This window comes from Anoplolepis gracilipes, chromosome 4 (assembly GCF_047496725.1).
Source record: "Anoplolepis gracilipes chromosome 4, ASM4749672v1, whole genome shotgun sequence".
In the NCBI taxonomy this organism is placed as follows: Eukaryota; Metazoa; Arthropoda; class Insecta; order Hymenoptera; family Formicidae; genus Anoplolepis; species Anoplolepis gracilipes.
This window is the reverse complement of record NC_132973.1, coordinates 6,994,907-7,011,608: the sequence shown is the minus strand read 5'-3', so window position 1 is coordinate 7,011,608 and position 16,702 is coordinate 6,994,907. Positions and strand designations below refer to the sequence as shown.

General features: G+C 25.8%; 2 protein-coding genes and 1 long non-coding RNA gene across 5 annotated transcripts; all 3 read right to left on the bottom strand.

The window, feature by feature from the left end:
• Window positions 1-203: 203 nt before the first annotated feature.
• Window positions 204-4,424, bottom strand: LOC140664763 (patatin-like phospholipase domain-containing protein 2). Its single transcript, XM_072890213.1, has 6 exons — window positions 4,257-4,424; window positions 2,446-2,558; window positions 1,172-1,291; window positions 709-897; window positions 434-517; window positions 204-330 (listed from the first exon to the last, which is right to left on the bottom strand). The coding sequence occupies exons 1-6, from the start codon at window positions 4,414-4,416 to the stop codon at window positions 256-258; spliced, it is 741 nt and encodes a 246-aa protein (XP_072746314.1). The 5' UTR covers window positions 4,417-4,424; the 3' UTR covers window positions 204-255.
• Window positions 4,425-4,584: 160 nt separating this feature from the next.
• On the bottom strand, window positions 4,585-10,339 carry LOC140664762 (patatin-like phospholipase domain-containing protein 2). 3 transcript variants are annotated; one of them, XR_012046493.1, is made up of 7 exons: window positions 9,008-10,339; window positions 7,370-7,485; window positions 6,628-6,747; window positions 6,164-6,352; window positions 5,901-5,984; window positions 5,650-5,801; window positions 4,585-4,711 (listed from the first exon to the last, which is right to left on the bottom strand). XR_012046493.1 is itself a non-coding variant. In XM_072890211.1 (6 exons), the coding sequence occupies exons 1-6, from the start codon at window positions 9,162-9,164 to the stop codon at window positions 5,727-5,729; spliced, it is 741 nt and encodes a 246-aa protein (XP_072746312.1). In that variant the 5' UTR covers window positions 9,165-10,339; the 3' UTR covers window positions 5,535-5,726. The 3 variants fall into 3 exon arrangements, 2 of the variants coding, with proteins under 2 accessions (XP_072746312.1, XP_072746313.1); XM_072890211.1 differs by lacking the exon at window positions 4,585-4,711 and having other exon boundaries at window positions 5,535-5,801; XM_072890212.1 differs by lacking the exon at window positions 4,585-4,711 and having other exon boundaries at window positions 5,535-5,801; window positions 9,020-10,339.
• Window positions 10,340-10,698: 359 nt separating this feature from the next.
• LOC140665228 (uncharacterized) lies at window positions 10,699-11,977 on the bottom strand. Its single transcript, XR_012046573.1, has 3 exons — window positions 11,276-11,977; window positions 11,004-11,087; window positions 10,699-10,903 (listed from the first exon to the last, which is right to left on the bottom strand). It is a non-coding gene; the product is annotated as an uncharacterized lncRNA (long non-coding RNA).
• Between the last annotated feature and the right edge of the window lie 4,725 nt (window positions 11,978-16,702).

Genomic DNA, 16,702 nt, shown 5'->3' with positions numbered 1-16,702 from the left:
TGATTTAATTATGTACGTAATAAATTTCGTTAACTATATTTTAACAAATTTATTTAAAAATTTTTTTCAAAAATAGTATTATTTCACGAATTTCACCTGTTTATATATTTCAAGTACAATTATAATTAATAATTATGTATTTAATAAGTTATAATTATTATTTTGTATTATAAATTCCATTCCATCATAATAATGTGTTCAAATATTTTTAGGTACCAAAGTTATATTCAAATATATCGGTTCATTCATCACATATCATTTTAATAAATTTCTACGATGCAAAAATTTTAGTACATCGTCGCATCCTTGTCTACATATATTTGAGAGAATCTGCAATTTAAAAAAAATGTAAAATTAAATTTGTTGCATATTTCAGACACTTTTACATCGTATCAATTAAAGGTATTACTAATTGTGAGATTTTTTGTTTTACCTCTGTTTTAGGCGGAAAGAATACCTGCACGAATCTATATAAATTTTGCTTAGAAAGTTCTACGCTCATATTACAGACATTGAGCTGCAAAATACAGATAAGACACTAATTATACAGAGCGATAATTAAAATCATCTAGCTAACTCAATTGAGTTAATTCAACAGACACATATGTTCGTTAATTTATTAATTGCGTGTATCATTGTTATTATTTTAAACTTTTTTAAGAAAACAAAAATACGCTGTTTTTATACGCACAAAAGACGAGTACATACGTTATAAAGATGATGCAAGGGGTCTCTAGGACAAATATCACTCTCTCCGCAAAATGGACATATAGTAATAGTATTTTCATCGAACGTAGGAAGATTGTCACTGAAACCACCGTCCATGTACCTTATGCCATGAAATCGTGGTGGCAGCAAACCGGAAAACAATGGCACAAACGAAGTGGCTAGTAGAGCCTGATATAAAAAAAGAAATATTAGTATATAAAATAATGCGAACATTTTTTATATAAACTTTTTGAAAGAAAAGATTTTTATAACTTGTACAAAAAGAATTGACTTGCAAACATGATAAGATTTCTCTCAAGAATAATAAGAATTATTCATGTTATTATTACTAGTAACATTTCGTTTTAATTTTAACATTAAAAATGACATTTAATTTAATATATATCAATTTTGATTACAGAGCAATGAAAATTATAAGTAATACAAAACTAAATTTTCTTACTTGTAATAAGTCTTCTCTTGAATCGAATTGCGAGATAATCACGTTCTTCATATCATACATTCTAGTTAAAGAGATATGCAGTTTGCCATTTACACGGATGTGAGCATCTTCGGGTAAAATCTACAATGACAACCATTGCATTCATTTTGCATTATGGTAATGAGAACTCATGAAAGATTTCCATAATTTGATTTAAATAGTTTTATCAATACTCTGACAATGAGAATAATTTAGAACTGAGTTTGCTTTTAATTTTTATTTCTTTGGAGTATAATATCTGCTTTTTTAAAATAAAAATAGCAAAATTATCAAAAGATGGATGTTCAAAATAATAGCCACATCTAGAAAAATTTATTTTCATAATTCTGACTCGAAAATTCTGCTTCACATAACAGTATACAATTATTATTACCTCCAGATTGAAATAAAAAAAAGTGGCGTATATATAGAGAAAGAAACAGCCAGTGAAAAATAACAAATAGGAAAGAGAGCTACTAGATGTAGTAAAATTAACATGCACACTGTAAAATTAACAAACAGCTGATATTCCAGTAAACGCTAGATATTCCTGAAATATTCTATTCATATTCCAAAAGTTCTGTATATCCTGGAATAGTAGAAAAATGTTCATAGAACGTTCAAATAATTGTGAAATATTCAGAATATTCTATGAACATTATTACTTGTATGTTTAATAAGGAACATTCAATGTAAATTTGTATATATGTATGGAATATAAAAAATTAAATACAGTAGAATAAAATAATAAACAACTAATAAAAAAAAATACTGTTATACGAAGCAGAATTTTCGAGTCAGAATTATGAAAATAAATTTTTCTAGATGTGGCTATTATTTTGAACATCCATCTTTTGATAATTTTGCTATTTTTATTTTAAAAAAGCAGATATTATACTCGAAAGAAATAAAAATTAAAAGCAAACTCAGTTCTAAATTATTCTCATTGTCAGAGTATACAAAATAATAAAAAATTAGAACATTTTGTGCTTATTTGAATATTCTCTGTACATTCTTTAAATTCCAGAATGTTTTGGAATAATCTTGAGATGTTCATTTTGGATTTTAGGAACATTTTATAAATATTTCAGGCATATCTAGCGTTTACTGGGATTTTTAATTTGTCAATAAGTAACATACAATAAATGAGTTATTTTAACTTAAAATTTAGAATGAATTTTCTGGGACATGTAAAAAATGTTAAAATTAACATTTTAGTTTTTACTGTGTATATTACTATTTTTTATTCTACTAACCTTCTGCAGGTTCTCGAACAGCATGTGTTGTATATTGAAATATGGACTAAACGGTCCAAGTGTATGTTTTCGCGCTACATGTGCTACATATAATATACCGTTTATAGTTTCTTCTAAAACAAGAAAGAAGAAAATAGAATAATCATGTGTGCAATTTATTTAAAGGAGAATTGAAATTGTTAGGATATTCACACGAGTCATTATGATACTTTTGCCAAATAGTACTTAATTATGTGAATAATATATATTTCTTTAAGTAAAAGCTGTTTACAATTTGACATATCAATTTAAATAAAGAATTTATATCATTTTACAAAATTATATAAATTAATATTGTGTTATTGAAATATAATTCATGTGTATAATTTATGTATATGCTCAATAAATGCTAGATATTCCTAAAATATTTATAAAATGTTCCTAAAATGCAAAATTAACATCCCAAGAATATTCCAAAACATTCCGGGATATTTAAAGAATGTACAGAGAATATTCAAATAAGCACAAAATGTTCTGATTTTTTACCATTTTGTATACTGTTTTATTATATTTTTTATTTTATTTTTTATGTTCTATACATATATCAAAATTTACACTAAATGTTCCTTATTACATATAACGTTCGAAGAATATTCTGAATATTTCACAATTATTTGGACGTTCTATGAACTTTTCTTTTACTATTCCAGGATATACAGAACTTTTGGAATACGAATGGAATATTTCAGGAATATCTAGCGTTTACTGGGTACATTAATATAATATCTATTTATAAAATGACCTATTAATTAAATATTTTAAACGCATGTATTCAATTTAATTTATCAATATCTAACAGGTATTAATTTAAACAATTTATTTTATATAGATGCAAAAATTACATGAATATACTGATGTTTTTATATATTTTTGCATCACATTTTTCTACTTAAGATAAAAGACATTTATATTAGAAAATAAAAATGCGCAAATTCAAATGCAAATTCCTGCACAGTATATTCAAAAATGATCATAAAATAGTTTTCTTTTTTTTAAAAGTATAGTGTGTAAAAATGATCATATACTATATGTATGTATATAATGATATGGTATATGAAAATAATTACTGTATATAATAAATGAAGCATATTAATGGCTCAGTAATTTTTTAAATGATAATTTTACGATTAAAGATAAACCTCGGTCAAAGATCTAATGTAAATTTGTCGTTAAGAAAGTATTATAAAAAAAGGAAAAGAGATATGATATCAAAGTATAAGTAATGGACACACATTCGATTTAACTAATTCTATCGGTAAATTAAAAAGGGAAAAATCATGAATCTAAAGTTCTGAAATTTTGACTCCAAATTTTTCTCACTGAAGTATTGAAAATAAAAAAAGCAAAGTTTTATATCCACACTTCTATATAATTAGTTATTAAAAAATTAAATAAAAAAAGGCAACAAATAATTAATGAAGGCAACACGATAATAATCAAATAAAATAAAGGCCAACAACGAGTGCACCTTAATCAGCGATAAGCTTCTTTCATTTAGTTATTAAAAAAATACATGAAGAAAATAAAAATTTTAATAATTTATAGTATAAACGCAAATCGTAATATTGACATTTTTACATATTTTTATATAATCACATTTTTTAAGATAGACATTTTATTGGAAAATAAAAACACGCAAATTCAAATGCAAATTTCTGCAGTGTTTCCAAAAATAATCATAAAATAGTTTTCTTTTTTTTTAAGCGTATGAAATGATCATGTATACCTATATGTATACGACTTCTCTAAAATTGGCAAAAGCAGGGACTCACCGAGGGGCATATCGCAAAGTAAACAACATGCAGCCATAGCACCTGCGGACGCGCCACTTATTTTATCCAGCGATAAATGCGACGCATACTTTTTCAAACCGATTGCCACACCGATGTGATAGATGCCGAGGAAACCGCAACCAGCGAATGATAGATTCATACCGCTCTATCGTTTTGTCTTAATAATGCTTGGCAATACTGTCTCTCGTGTGTCTAGTCTTTCTTTTATTTCGATTCTTTTTATATCTTTGCGAAGAATCAGGCAGCAGATTTTACGTTACACATTAAAAATCATTTGTATAAACGAAATCCATAAATGGGAACGAACCGCGGGAAATATTATCAAACTGTCACTCAGAGCTGTCACTTCCACGTGTCTGTTTTGTGAAGCACGCACGAAAAGAGTGCGTTTTCGAAAAGTGTCTTCAATTTCTCTTCCGTTCTTTGGTACCGATCTGCTCGAATAAGTTACATACATTACTTGATGCGAATGCAACATGTGATACACATATGTGATGCACGACGATCGATCATGTGCTGCCAACACGCGAGAGCAATGTTCATCAGTCATTCGCAATAAAATTCCGGATGACCTTTAAAGAAGGGGAAGTCGTATTGTTCGTCGTATTTAAAAAAGATAAACGAACTTTCACATCAATATTATAACATTCTATTCTTTCACGTATAAGATAGTTTATTCTGTTAACTGAATTTCCACTTCAATAATATCTTACTTTTCACGAAGCTTTTTTAATATTTTGTATATAACTTTTACGTACGAATCAATTTGTTTTATGTAAAATGAATAAAAAATGTTCACGCTTTGATCCTCATCTTTTCTCATCACGCCACAATTATCTCATAATTGATCAGTCTATCCTTAATTCACTTCGTAAAAACTGATTAGATCAATATCGATATCTTATTTTACATAATTATATACAGTGAAGACCTATATGCATTTCCATTTTTTCAAACTTTCAGAAGGCCTTATTATTTCTGGGTATTATTTGTACATTTTGACTTATTCGCGTGTGTTATTATATAGACTTATAAAATTTTATTAATAATTATAAATTATAAAAATGTTAAATATATAATACATAATATTAAATAATATAATTTTTTTTAGTATTTTTTATATTATATCATAGTAGATAATAAATACGTAAATGTAAAATTATAACAGCAGGTAAATTACTTTATATATTCTTTTAATATAATAATTATCAATTATATCTAAATATTTCAAACTTTTTTAAAGTAAAATATAAAAAATTTTTTTCAAAATAAATATTATCCAGAATAAATATCAAAATATTACTTCACGAAAACCCAACTTATATATTTCAAGTAAAATTATAATTAAAAAATTAGAATTATTATTTCGTACCATAAATGTCATTATCGGTTGCAATAATGTGCTCAGATATCTTTGTATCAAAGTTATATACCTACAAGTATATCAGTTTATTCTAACAAATTTCTACGACGCAAAAATTGTAATGCATCATCATATCCTTGCTTACATACACTTAAGAGAATCTGCAATTTAAAAAAAATGTAAAATTTGTTGCATATAGTTCTGACATTTTTACATCGTATCAATAAAAGATATAACTAACAAAGATTTTCTTGTTTTACCTCTGTTTTAGATGGAAAAAATGCCTGCGCAATCCTATATAAATTTTGTTTAGAAAGTTCTACGTTCATATTACAGACATTGACCTGCAAAATACAGATGCACTAATAATATAATTAAAATCATCTAACTAACTCAATTGAGCTAATTCAACAGACACATATGTTCGTAATTTATTAATTGCGTGTATCATTGTTATTATTTTAAACTTTTTTAAGGAAACAAAAATACGCTGTTTTTATACGCACGAAAGACGAGTACATACGTTATAAAGATGATGCAAGGGGTCTCTAGGACAAATATCACTCTCTCCGCTAAATGGACATACAGTAATAGTATTTTCATCGAACATAGGAAGATTGTCACTGAAACCACCGTCCATGTACCTCATGCCATGAAATCGTGGTGGCAGCAAACCGGAAAACAATGGCACAAACGAAGTGGCTAGTAGAGCCTGATATAAAAAAATGAAATATTAGTATATAAAATAGTGCCAATATTTTTTATATAAACTCCTTGAAAGAAAAGATTTTTATAACTTGTACAAAAAGAATTGACTTGCAAACATGATAAGATTTCTCTCAAGAATAATAAGAATTATTCATGCTATTATTATTAGTAACATTTCGTTTTAATTTTAACATTAAAAATGACATTTAATTTAATATATATCAATTTTGATTACAGAGCAATGAAAATTATAAGTAATACAAAACTAAATTTTCTTACTTGTAATAAGTCTTCTCTTGAATCGAATTGCGAGATAATCACGTTCTTCATATCATACATTCTAGTTAAAGAGATATGCAGTTTGCCATTTACACGGATATGAACATCTCCCGGTAAAATCTAGAATAAAAATCGCGTTCATTTTGTATTGTAATGAGAATTTATGAGAAGTTTCAATAATTTAATTTATAAATAGTATCTTATATATATGTATATATTCAATAAATTGATTTAAATAGTATCTCATATATACTATTATATATTATTATCGATATACAATATATTATCGATATTTTATGAGGAGCTTGGAAATAATATATATTTCAAGTTTTCCCTTTTCACTTTTAATTTTTATCTCTTAATTTGTTGAAAATTTTCTCCTTCTTTCGAATATTGTTTGCTTTCTTTAAACAGCAAATAGCAAAATTCTCAAAAAGTGCATATACTAATAGTCGAATCTAAAAAAATTTATTTTACAAAATTTTGATTAGAAAATTCTGCTTCGCATAACAATACAAAAATATTATTCTTAGCTTAAAATAAAAAGCGTTTTATAAATATATAATATATAAAGAGAAATAATAGCCAGTGAGAAAAAACAAATAGAAAAGATGTCTCTTAGATATTTAATAGATATAATCTATAATAGACATTTTGTCGATCTATTGGGATAAGAGTCAAACTTTTATAATAATATTATATTATTATACGATAATATTATATTATTATTTTTTGTTCTGACCTTTTCCAGGACCTCCAACAGTACACGTTGCACATTGAAATATGGACTGAACGGTCCGAGTACGGTATATTTTCGCGCTGCCTCTGCTATATGTAATACACCGTTTACAGTTTCTTCTAAAAGAAAGAGGAGGACAAACTAATTATGTGTACGGTTCATTCAAAGAAGAATTAATTGAGAGTGTTAAGCCATTCATAACACTTGCTAATTTGTACTTAATTGAGTGAATAATTTATATTTCTTTAAGTAAAAACTGTTCACAATTTGAAATACCAATTTAAAAAACAGATTTATGTCATTTTAGAAAATTATAGAAATTAGTACTATTGTTGTATTACGATATATTATTCACATGTATAATGTATTATATACATTAATAGTTATGTCAATTTATAAAGCGTTCTGATTAAATTAGTACCAATTTAACTCCCTAAAATATGTTCGTAATTTTTGTCAAAATTGAAAAAGGGATGAGAAATCATTAATCTAAATAAGCTCTGCAATTTAATGACTTAATGGCTTAATGACTTAATTGCTTTAATAAGTTTTTCTTTTTGAAATATTTAAAATAGTGAATAATGAATAAATTAATAGCTAATAATGAGCTGATCGCTGATTAAAGATGCGCATATATTAAATAAATATATATAAAATAAATAAAATTAATTACATAAATTATTTTTTAAGCAATTCCATCCCTTCTCCGGGATCCTGCTCAATGTATTTACGTGTAAATAAGAAACAAACAATAGTTGAAGGTCATCGCGCGCAAATTATATAAACAATATAAAATTTATAACAAGAAAATTATTTTAAAATCGTAACGGTGGCAAATTAAGGTAAAATGATAAAAATCTATAATGTAATATATCCGTGAACCGATTGAAATGTAAAAATATATAAAATAAATTTAAAAAGATAAGAAACCATAAAAAACACAATCATGTAAACGGAGAGAGATTAATTAGCACGATAACCTGCCGTTACGTTAAATAATTTTCTTGTTATGAATTTTATATTGTTTATGTAATTTGCACGGGATGACTTATAACTATTTATTTGTTTCGTATTATATACTGACCTGTATACTTGTTTGTTTCGTATTTATCGCTAAATGTGCCTCTTTATATATAGAAACACATGTATAGAAATACATTTAGAAACACGTTTAGCAATAAATCTGAGCTCACAATATAGATTAATATCGTCGTCGTTATTTGTATAAACACTAAAGAGAATCCCGGAGAAGGAATCGAAACGTTTGAGAAATAATTTATGTATGTAATTAATTTTATTTAATATATGGACGCGCCCTTTAATCAGTAATGAGCTCGTTATTGGCCTTTATTTCTTTCATTCAGTTAATAAAAAAAAAACATATAAAAAAATTAAAAATTTAAATAATTTTTTTATATAAATCGTAATACTGATATTTTCATACATTTTTGCACAATCAGATTTTCTTTTTAAGATAAACGGTTTTTTATTAGAAAATAAAAACACGCAAATTTAAACGCAAGTTCCTGCACAGTGTTTCCAAAAATAATCATAAAATAATTTTCTTTTTTTTTTAAGCGTATGAAATGATCATGTACTATATGTGCGACTTCTCTAAAATTGTCAAAAGTAGACACTCACCAAGAGACATACCGCAAAGTAAGCAACACGCAGCTATAGCACCTGCAGATGCGCCGCTTGCTTTATCCACTAAATGCGATGCATATTTTTTCAAACCGATTGCTACACCAACGTGATAGATACCAAGGAAACCGCCACCGGTGAATGATAGATTCATGTTGCTCTGTCGTTTTATTTTAATAATGCTTGGCAATGCTGTGTTGTTTAGTCTTCCTTTGATTTTGGCTCTTTGGTATCTTTGCGAAAAATGAGAGAAAGATCATCTGTCAAGTGGCTTCCACGTGTCTGCTTTTTAAAGCGCATGCGGGATAAATTTCAAAGACTCTTCTTGATTTTTCTTCTGTTCTTCGGTACCAATTCGCTCGAGGTGTTCATACATCACTTGATAACAATTACACTGATCATTTGATTTGCATATCAAACTGCTCGGTGTAATTTCAATCAAATGTTTAACGTGCACTAGCTTGATTCGTATTAAAAAATAATACGGTATAAACAAAAAACTCTATCCTATACTGATTATTAGTATCGTGTGAAAAAAGTAAAATCCACTTTTTCTTCATCTAATTGTTGCTAATTGGCAAAGGTTATTTATCTTTTCTAATCTTCCTTACCTTTGACCTTTTTCTTACCTAATAGCAGATAAAAAGATAGTCCCCTCCTACTCTGCGTAATTTTTTAATTAGCCATTTGAGCTAATATAGGATGGAGAGTTCACTGTTTGATGCTAATGCATCGCGCGATACATAAGCTATGATACATACATATAACATAGAGGCTAAAAGATATTTTAAAGACATCTAACAGATGATAAGACGTCTTTTACATGTCTTTTAGAAATATGTGCTGTATGGACACGATTGATCATGTGCTATCAACGTGCCCGAACGACAATCATTCGCCGTAAAATTCCGGATGATCTCTAAGAACGGAGAGGGAATCGTATTGCGAAATAATTGAAAAAGAAAAATGATAAATGAACTTTCATAATACTATTCTCTGCTCGCATATATGATCGTTTCCGTTAAATTTTTATTTTAATAATATATTTTTAATTATTACTTTTCAAAGAAGATTTTTTAATATTCTGTATATAACTTTTACGTATGAATCAATTTGTTTTATGTAAAATGAATAAAAAATGTAAGAAATGTTCACGCTTTGATCCTCACCTTTTCTCATCACGCCACAATTATATCTCATAATTGATCATTCTATCCTTAATTCACTTCGTGAAAATTGATTAGCTCAATATCGACATCTTATTTTGCACAATTATATGCAGTGAGAACCTATATGCATTTCCATTTTTTCAAACTTTCAGAAGATGGCCTTATTATTTCTGGGTATTATTTGTACATTTTGACTTATTCGCGTGTGTTATTATATAGACTTATAAAATTTTATTAATAATTATAAATTATAAAAATGTTAAATATATAATACATAATATTAAATAATATAATTTTTTTTTAGTATTTTTTATATTATATCATAGTAGATAATAAATACGTAAATGTGAAATTATAACAGCAGGTAAATTACTTTATATATTCTTTTAATATAATAATTATCAATTATATTTGTCTAAATATTTCAAACTTTTTTAAAGTAAAATATAAAAAATTTTTTTCAAAATAAATATTATCCAGAATAAATATTATCAAAATATTACTTCACGAAAACCCAACTTATATATTTCAAGTAAAATTATAATTAAAAAATTAGAATTATTATTTCGTACCATAAATGTCATTATCGGTCACATTAATGTGCTCAGATATTTTTGTATCAAAGTTATATACCTACAAGTATATCAGTTTATTCTAACAAATTTCTACGACGCAAAAATTGTAATGCATCGTCACATCCTTGCTTACATACACTTAAGAAAATCTGCAATTTAAAAAAAATGTATAAGTTTGTTGCATATATTTCTGACATTTTTACATCGTATCAATAAAAAGTATAACTAACAAAGATTTTCTTGTTTTACCTCTGTTTTAGGTGGAAAAAATGCCTGCGCAATCCTAAATAAATTTTGTTTAGGAAGTTCTACGCTCATATTACAGACATTGACCTGCAAAATACAGATGCACTAATAATACGGAGCAATAATTAAAATCATTTAGCTAACTCAATTGAGTTAATTCAACAGATACATATGTTCGTTAATTTATTAATTGCGTGTATCATTGTTAATATTTTAAACTTTTTTAAGGAAACAAAAATACGCTGTTTTTATACGCACGAAAGACGAGTACATACATTATAAAGATGATGCGAGGGGTCTCTAGGACAAATATCACTCTCTCCTCTAAATGGACATACAGTAATAGTATTTTCATCGAACATAGGAAGATTGTCACTGAAACCACCGTCCATGTACCTCATGCCATGAAATCGTGGTGGCAGCAAACCGGAAAACAATGGCACAAACGAAGTGGCTAGTAGAGCCTGATATAAAAAAAGAAATATTAGTATCTAAAATAGTGCCAATATTTTTTATATAAACTCCTTGAAAGAAAAGATTTTTATAATTTATATGAAAAATCGACTTGCAATCATGATAAAATTCCCTAAATAATAATAAGAATTACTTAATAAGAATTATTCTTGTTATTATTAATAACATTTCGTCTTAATTTTGATATCATAAAATTACATTCAATCTAATATATACATTTGATTGTTACAGAAAACAACACACATTATAATGTAAGTAAAACAAAACAAAATTTTCTTGTAATAAGTCTTCTCTCGAATCAAATTGCGAGACGATTACGTTCTTTCTATCATATACTCTAGTCAAAGAAATGTACAGTTTGCCATTTACACGGATATGAACATCTTCCGATAAGTCTAGAATGAAAATCGCGTTCATTTTGTATTGTAATGAGAATTTATGAGAAGTTTCAATAATTTAATTTATAAATAGTATCTTATATATATGTATATATTCAATAAATTGATTTAAATAGTATCTCATATATACTATTATATATTATTATCAATATACAATATATTATCAATATTTTAAGAAGAACTTGGAAATAATATATATTTCAAGTTTTCCCTTTTCATTTTTAATTTTTAGCACTTAATTTGTTGAAAATTTTCTCTTTCTTTCGAATATTATTTGCTTTCTTTAAACAGCAAATAGCAAAATTCTCAAAAAGTGCATATACTAATAGTCGAATCTAAAAAAATTTATTTTACAAAATTCTGATTAGAAAATTCTGCTTCGCATAACAATACAAAAATATTATTCTTAGCTTAAAATAAAAAGCGTTTTATAAATATATAATATATAAAGAGAAATAATAGCCAGTGAGAAATAACAAATAGAAAAGATGTCTCTTAGATATTTAATAGATAATCTATAATAGACATTTTGTCGATCTATTGGGATAAGAGTCAAACTTTTAAAATAATATTATATTATTATACGATAATATTATATTATTATTTTTTGTTCTGACCTTCTCTAGGACCTCAAACAGTACACGTTGCACATTGAAATATGGACTGAACAGTCCGAGTACTGTATGTTTTCCCGCTGCCTTTACTATATGTAATACACCGTTTACAGTTTCTTATAAAAGAAAGAGGAGGACAAAATAATTATGTGTACGGTTCATTCAAAGAAGAATTAATTGAGAGTGTTAAGCCATTCATAACACTTGCTAATTTGTACTTAATTGAATGAATAATTTATATTTCTTTAAGTAAAAACTGTTCACAATTTGAAATACCAATTTAAAAAACAGATTTATATCATTTTAGAAAATTATAGAAATTAGTACTATTGTGTTTTATTACAATATATTATTCATATGTATAATTTATGTATTATATACATTAATAGTTATGTCAATTTATAAAGCGTTCTGATTAAATTAGTACCAATTTAACTCCCTAAAATATGTTCGTAATTTTTGTCAAAATTGAAAAAGGGATAAGAAATCATTAATCTAAATAAGCTCTGCAATTTAATGACTTAATGGCTTAATGACTTAATTGCTTTAATGAGTTTTTTTTTTTAAATATTTAAAATAGTGAATAACGAATAAATTAATAGCCAAGAACAAGCTGATCACTGATTAAAGGTGCGCATATATTAAATAAAATTAATTACATAAATTATTTTTTAAACAATTCCATCCCTTCTCCGGGATCCTGCTCAATGTATTTACGTGTAAATAAGAAACAAACAATAGTTGGAGGTCATCGCGCGCAAATTATATAAACAATATAAAATTCATAACATGAAAATTATTTTAAAATCGTAACGGTGGCAAATCAAGTTAAAATAATAAAAATCTATATTGTAATATATCCGTGAACCGATTGAAATGTAAAAATATATAAAATAAATTTTAAAAAATAAGAAATTATTATTCTTCCTTTTATTTTGACTCTTTGGTATCTTTACGAAAAATGAGAGAAAGATCATCTGTCAAGTGACTTCCACATGTCTGCTTTTTAAAGCGCATGCGAGATAAATTTCAAAGACTCTTCTTGATTTTTCTTCTGTTCTTCGGTACCAATTCGCTCGAGGTGTTCATACATCACTTGATAACAATTACACTGATCATTTAATTCGCATATCAAGCTGCTCGGTGTAATTTCAATCAAATGTTTAACGTGCACTAGCTTAATTCGTATTAAAAAATGATACGGTATAAACAAAGAACTGTATCCTATACTGAAATTATTATATCGTGTTAAAAAAGTAAAATCCACTTTTTCTTCATCTAATTGATGTTGATTGGCGAAAGATTATCTATCTTTTCTAATCATCCTTACCTTTGACCTTTTTCTTACCTAATAGCAGATAAAAAGATAGTCCCCTCCTACTCTGCGTAATTTTTTAATTAGCTATTTGAGCTAATATAGGATAGAGAGTTCACTGTTTGATGCTAATGCATCGCGCGATACATAAGCTATGATACATACATATAACATAGAGGCTAAAAGATATTTTAAAGACATCTAAAAGATGATAAGACGTCTTTTACATGTCTTTTAGGAATATGTACTGTATGGAGACGATTAATAATGTGCTACCAACATGTCTGAACGACAGTCATTCGCCGTAAAATTCCGGATGATCTCTAAGAACGGAGAGGGAATCGAATTGCGAAATAATTGAAAAAAAAAAGATAAATGAACTTTCATAATACTATTCTCTGCTCGCATATATGATCGTTTCTGTTAAATTTTTATTTTAATAATATATTTTTAATTATTACTTTTTAAAGATTTTTTAATATTTTATATATAACTTTTACGAATAGATTTGTTTTATGTAAAATGAATCAAAAATATAAAAAATATTCGAGCTTTGATCTACACTTCTCATCACGTCACAATTATAGTTATTTCATAATTAATTATCTATCCTTAATTCATTTCTTGATATGAAATTGATTATATGAATGATAAGAATATTGATTATATAGAATAACATATCGACGTCTTATTTTGTCTAACTAAATTCAGCGTAAACCTATACGTAGATTTCGTTTAATATATTAAAATTTATTTTTATTTTTACAAACTTTATCGTAAGATTGTTATCTTATTATTCAGTTGTGCATTTCTATGTATTTATACATTTTAACTTATCGCGTGCATGTGGATTATCATAGATTATTTATAAATATTATAAATATGTTATTTTTTTTTGTATTTTTTACATTGTACCACAGCAGACCATAAATGTGCAAATGTGTATTATATATATATATATATTATATACATATACAGTCGGACCTCTTATCCTACGACCCTTTTATGCTACGAAACTTCTTATCCTAAGACAAAAAATCCTCTCATGCTACGACCGCGAAAGGGGAATTATACCCCCACTCTCAAATTTTTGTCGTAGGATCAGAGGTTTAAGGGGAAGATTCCGGACCGAAAATGTCGTAGGATAAGAGGTCCGACTGTATAATTATCCAAATCTTTTTCGATGTAAAAATTTCTAACATTTAAAAAATACCATAAATAAATATTTTATTTTAATACTTATAAAATATCATCACAACTGTTTCAATAAGCATTTCTTTTACATATATCATTCATATTAACTAACAAAGTATTTCCTCTAAATATCCCCAACTTATTTTCATTCTAACTAATATTTTTACATTTACAGTTACAAAATAGGAGAATTAATTTAATTTTAAATTTTATTCGTTAGTAATTATTTTATATCGTTAGTAATTAACAGTAGTTTATTTTACTTATTCTATACCTGGTAAAAAATTTGTTATGTATAATCATATATGATATATGACCATATAAAATTATATAGAAATATATAAAATTTTATATAAGTTATGTATAATTATATATAATAATATATGACTTGTTGTATAATTATATATAATTTTATATTAATGTTGGCTAAATGTCAAATACAAAATTATGCATACTATACATAACTATACATAACTTATACAGAATTTTATATATTTCTATATACTTTTATATTGTTATATATAATTATATATGAGAAATTTTTTACCGGGTGTATAGCTAAGACACTACATATAACCATAATAAACATATCTTATATCAATAGTGATATAAGATACTGTATCATTATTAATATAGGAAAAATGATAAGATTTTATGTTAGTTTCATAAAAAGAAAAGAAGAATATCTCTTTATGATGTTTTTACAATATTTTTAATTTTCTAAAATTTCTTCAATTAGATCTTTTGTAAATTAATAAATAGAAAGACTCATGATCAAATAAAATTTAATCTACAAATCGAAATTTTAAGCAAGAAAAATTAAAAAATAAAAAATTATAGGTACTCCATATTATTTAAAATTATTAAAATTATTAATTAATGTAAAAAAAAACATTTTTGCATATCATTTAAAATAATTGCATGTCACAAAAAGAATATGAAGATATAACCATGCAAATACTTTATTCGGATAAAAGTATTTTGAAAGAATACTGTATTCGAATAAAAGTAATATAATAAGAAATATTTTATGAAGACTCTTTCTATTTTTTTACTTCAATGAAATTATTTAAAAGAAAGAGAGACAAGTTTTTTTATCCATTATTCCCACTATTCTTCTATAAAATTAAACATCTTAAAATAATAAATCACAAAACATTCTTAATATTTAAACGTATCAATATTATCAGTATTAGATATCACAATTAAAAGCTAAACTGGTCATGTGATCAACAGTTGCTAAATTATACTCTGTAACGAGTACATAATACAAAACGTCCAACTCTTTAATATTCAGACCCAGCCATATGCATCACAAAAGATTATTTTTTCTATGATCGACTAAATAATTTATAACTTGGAATATATACTATCCTGAAGAGTATAAAATTGCTTTATAATAATAATTATTAATGCTATAAAAAATATAATAAAAAATTCAATAATAATTAATGCTATTAAAAAAATCATGATAGAGTATGACAAAAATATAGAATGTATTCTAAAGGTATCCTAAAAAGCTTATATCTGATAGTTTCACAAAGATGCCGCATATTTTGAAAGTTTTGTGGACAATAATTCAACTTATATAGTAACAAAAAGAAAACGTGTTGCAAATTATACAGGATATATACAAAAAATTACTGCTAATTTTTAAAAGCATCTATAATAATTTATCAAAATAAATTATAAAATGTTTAATAAAAA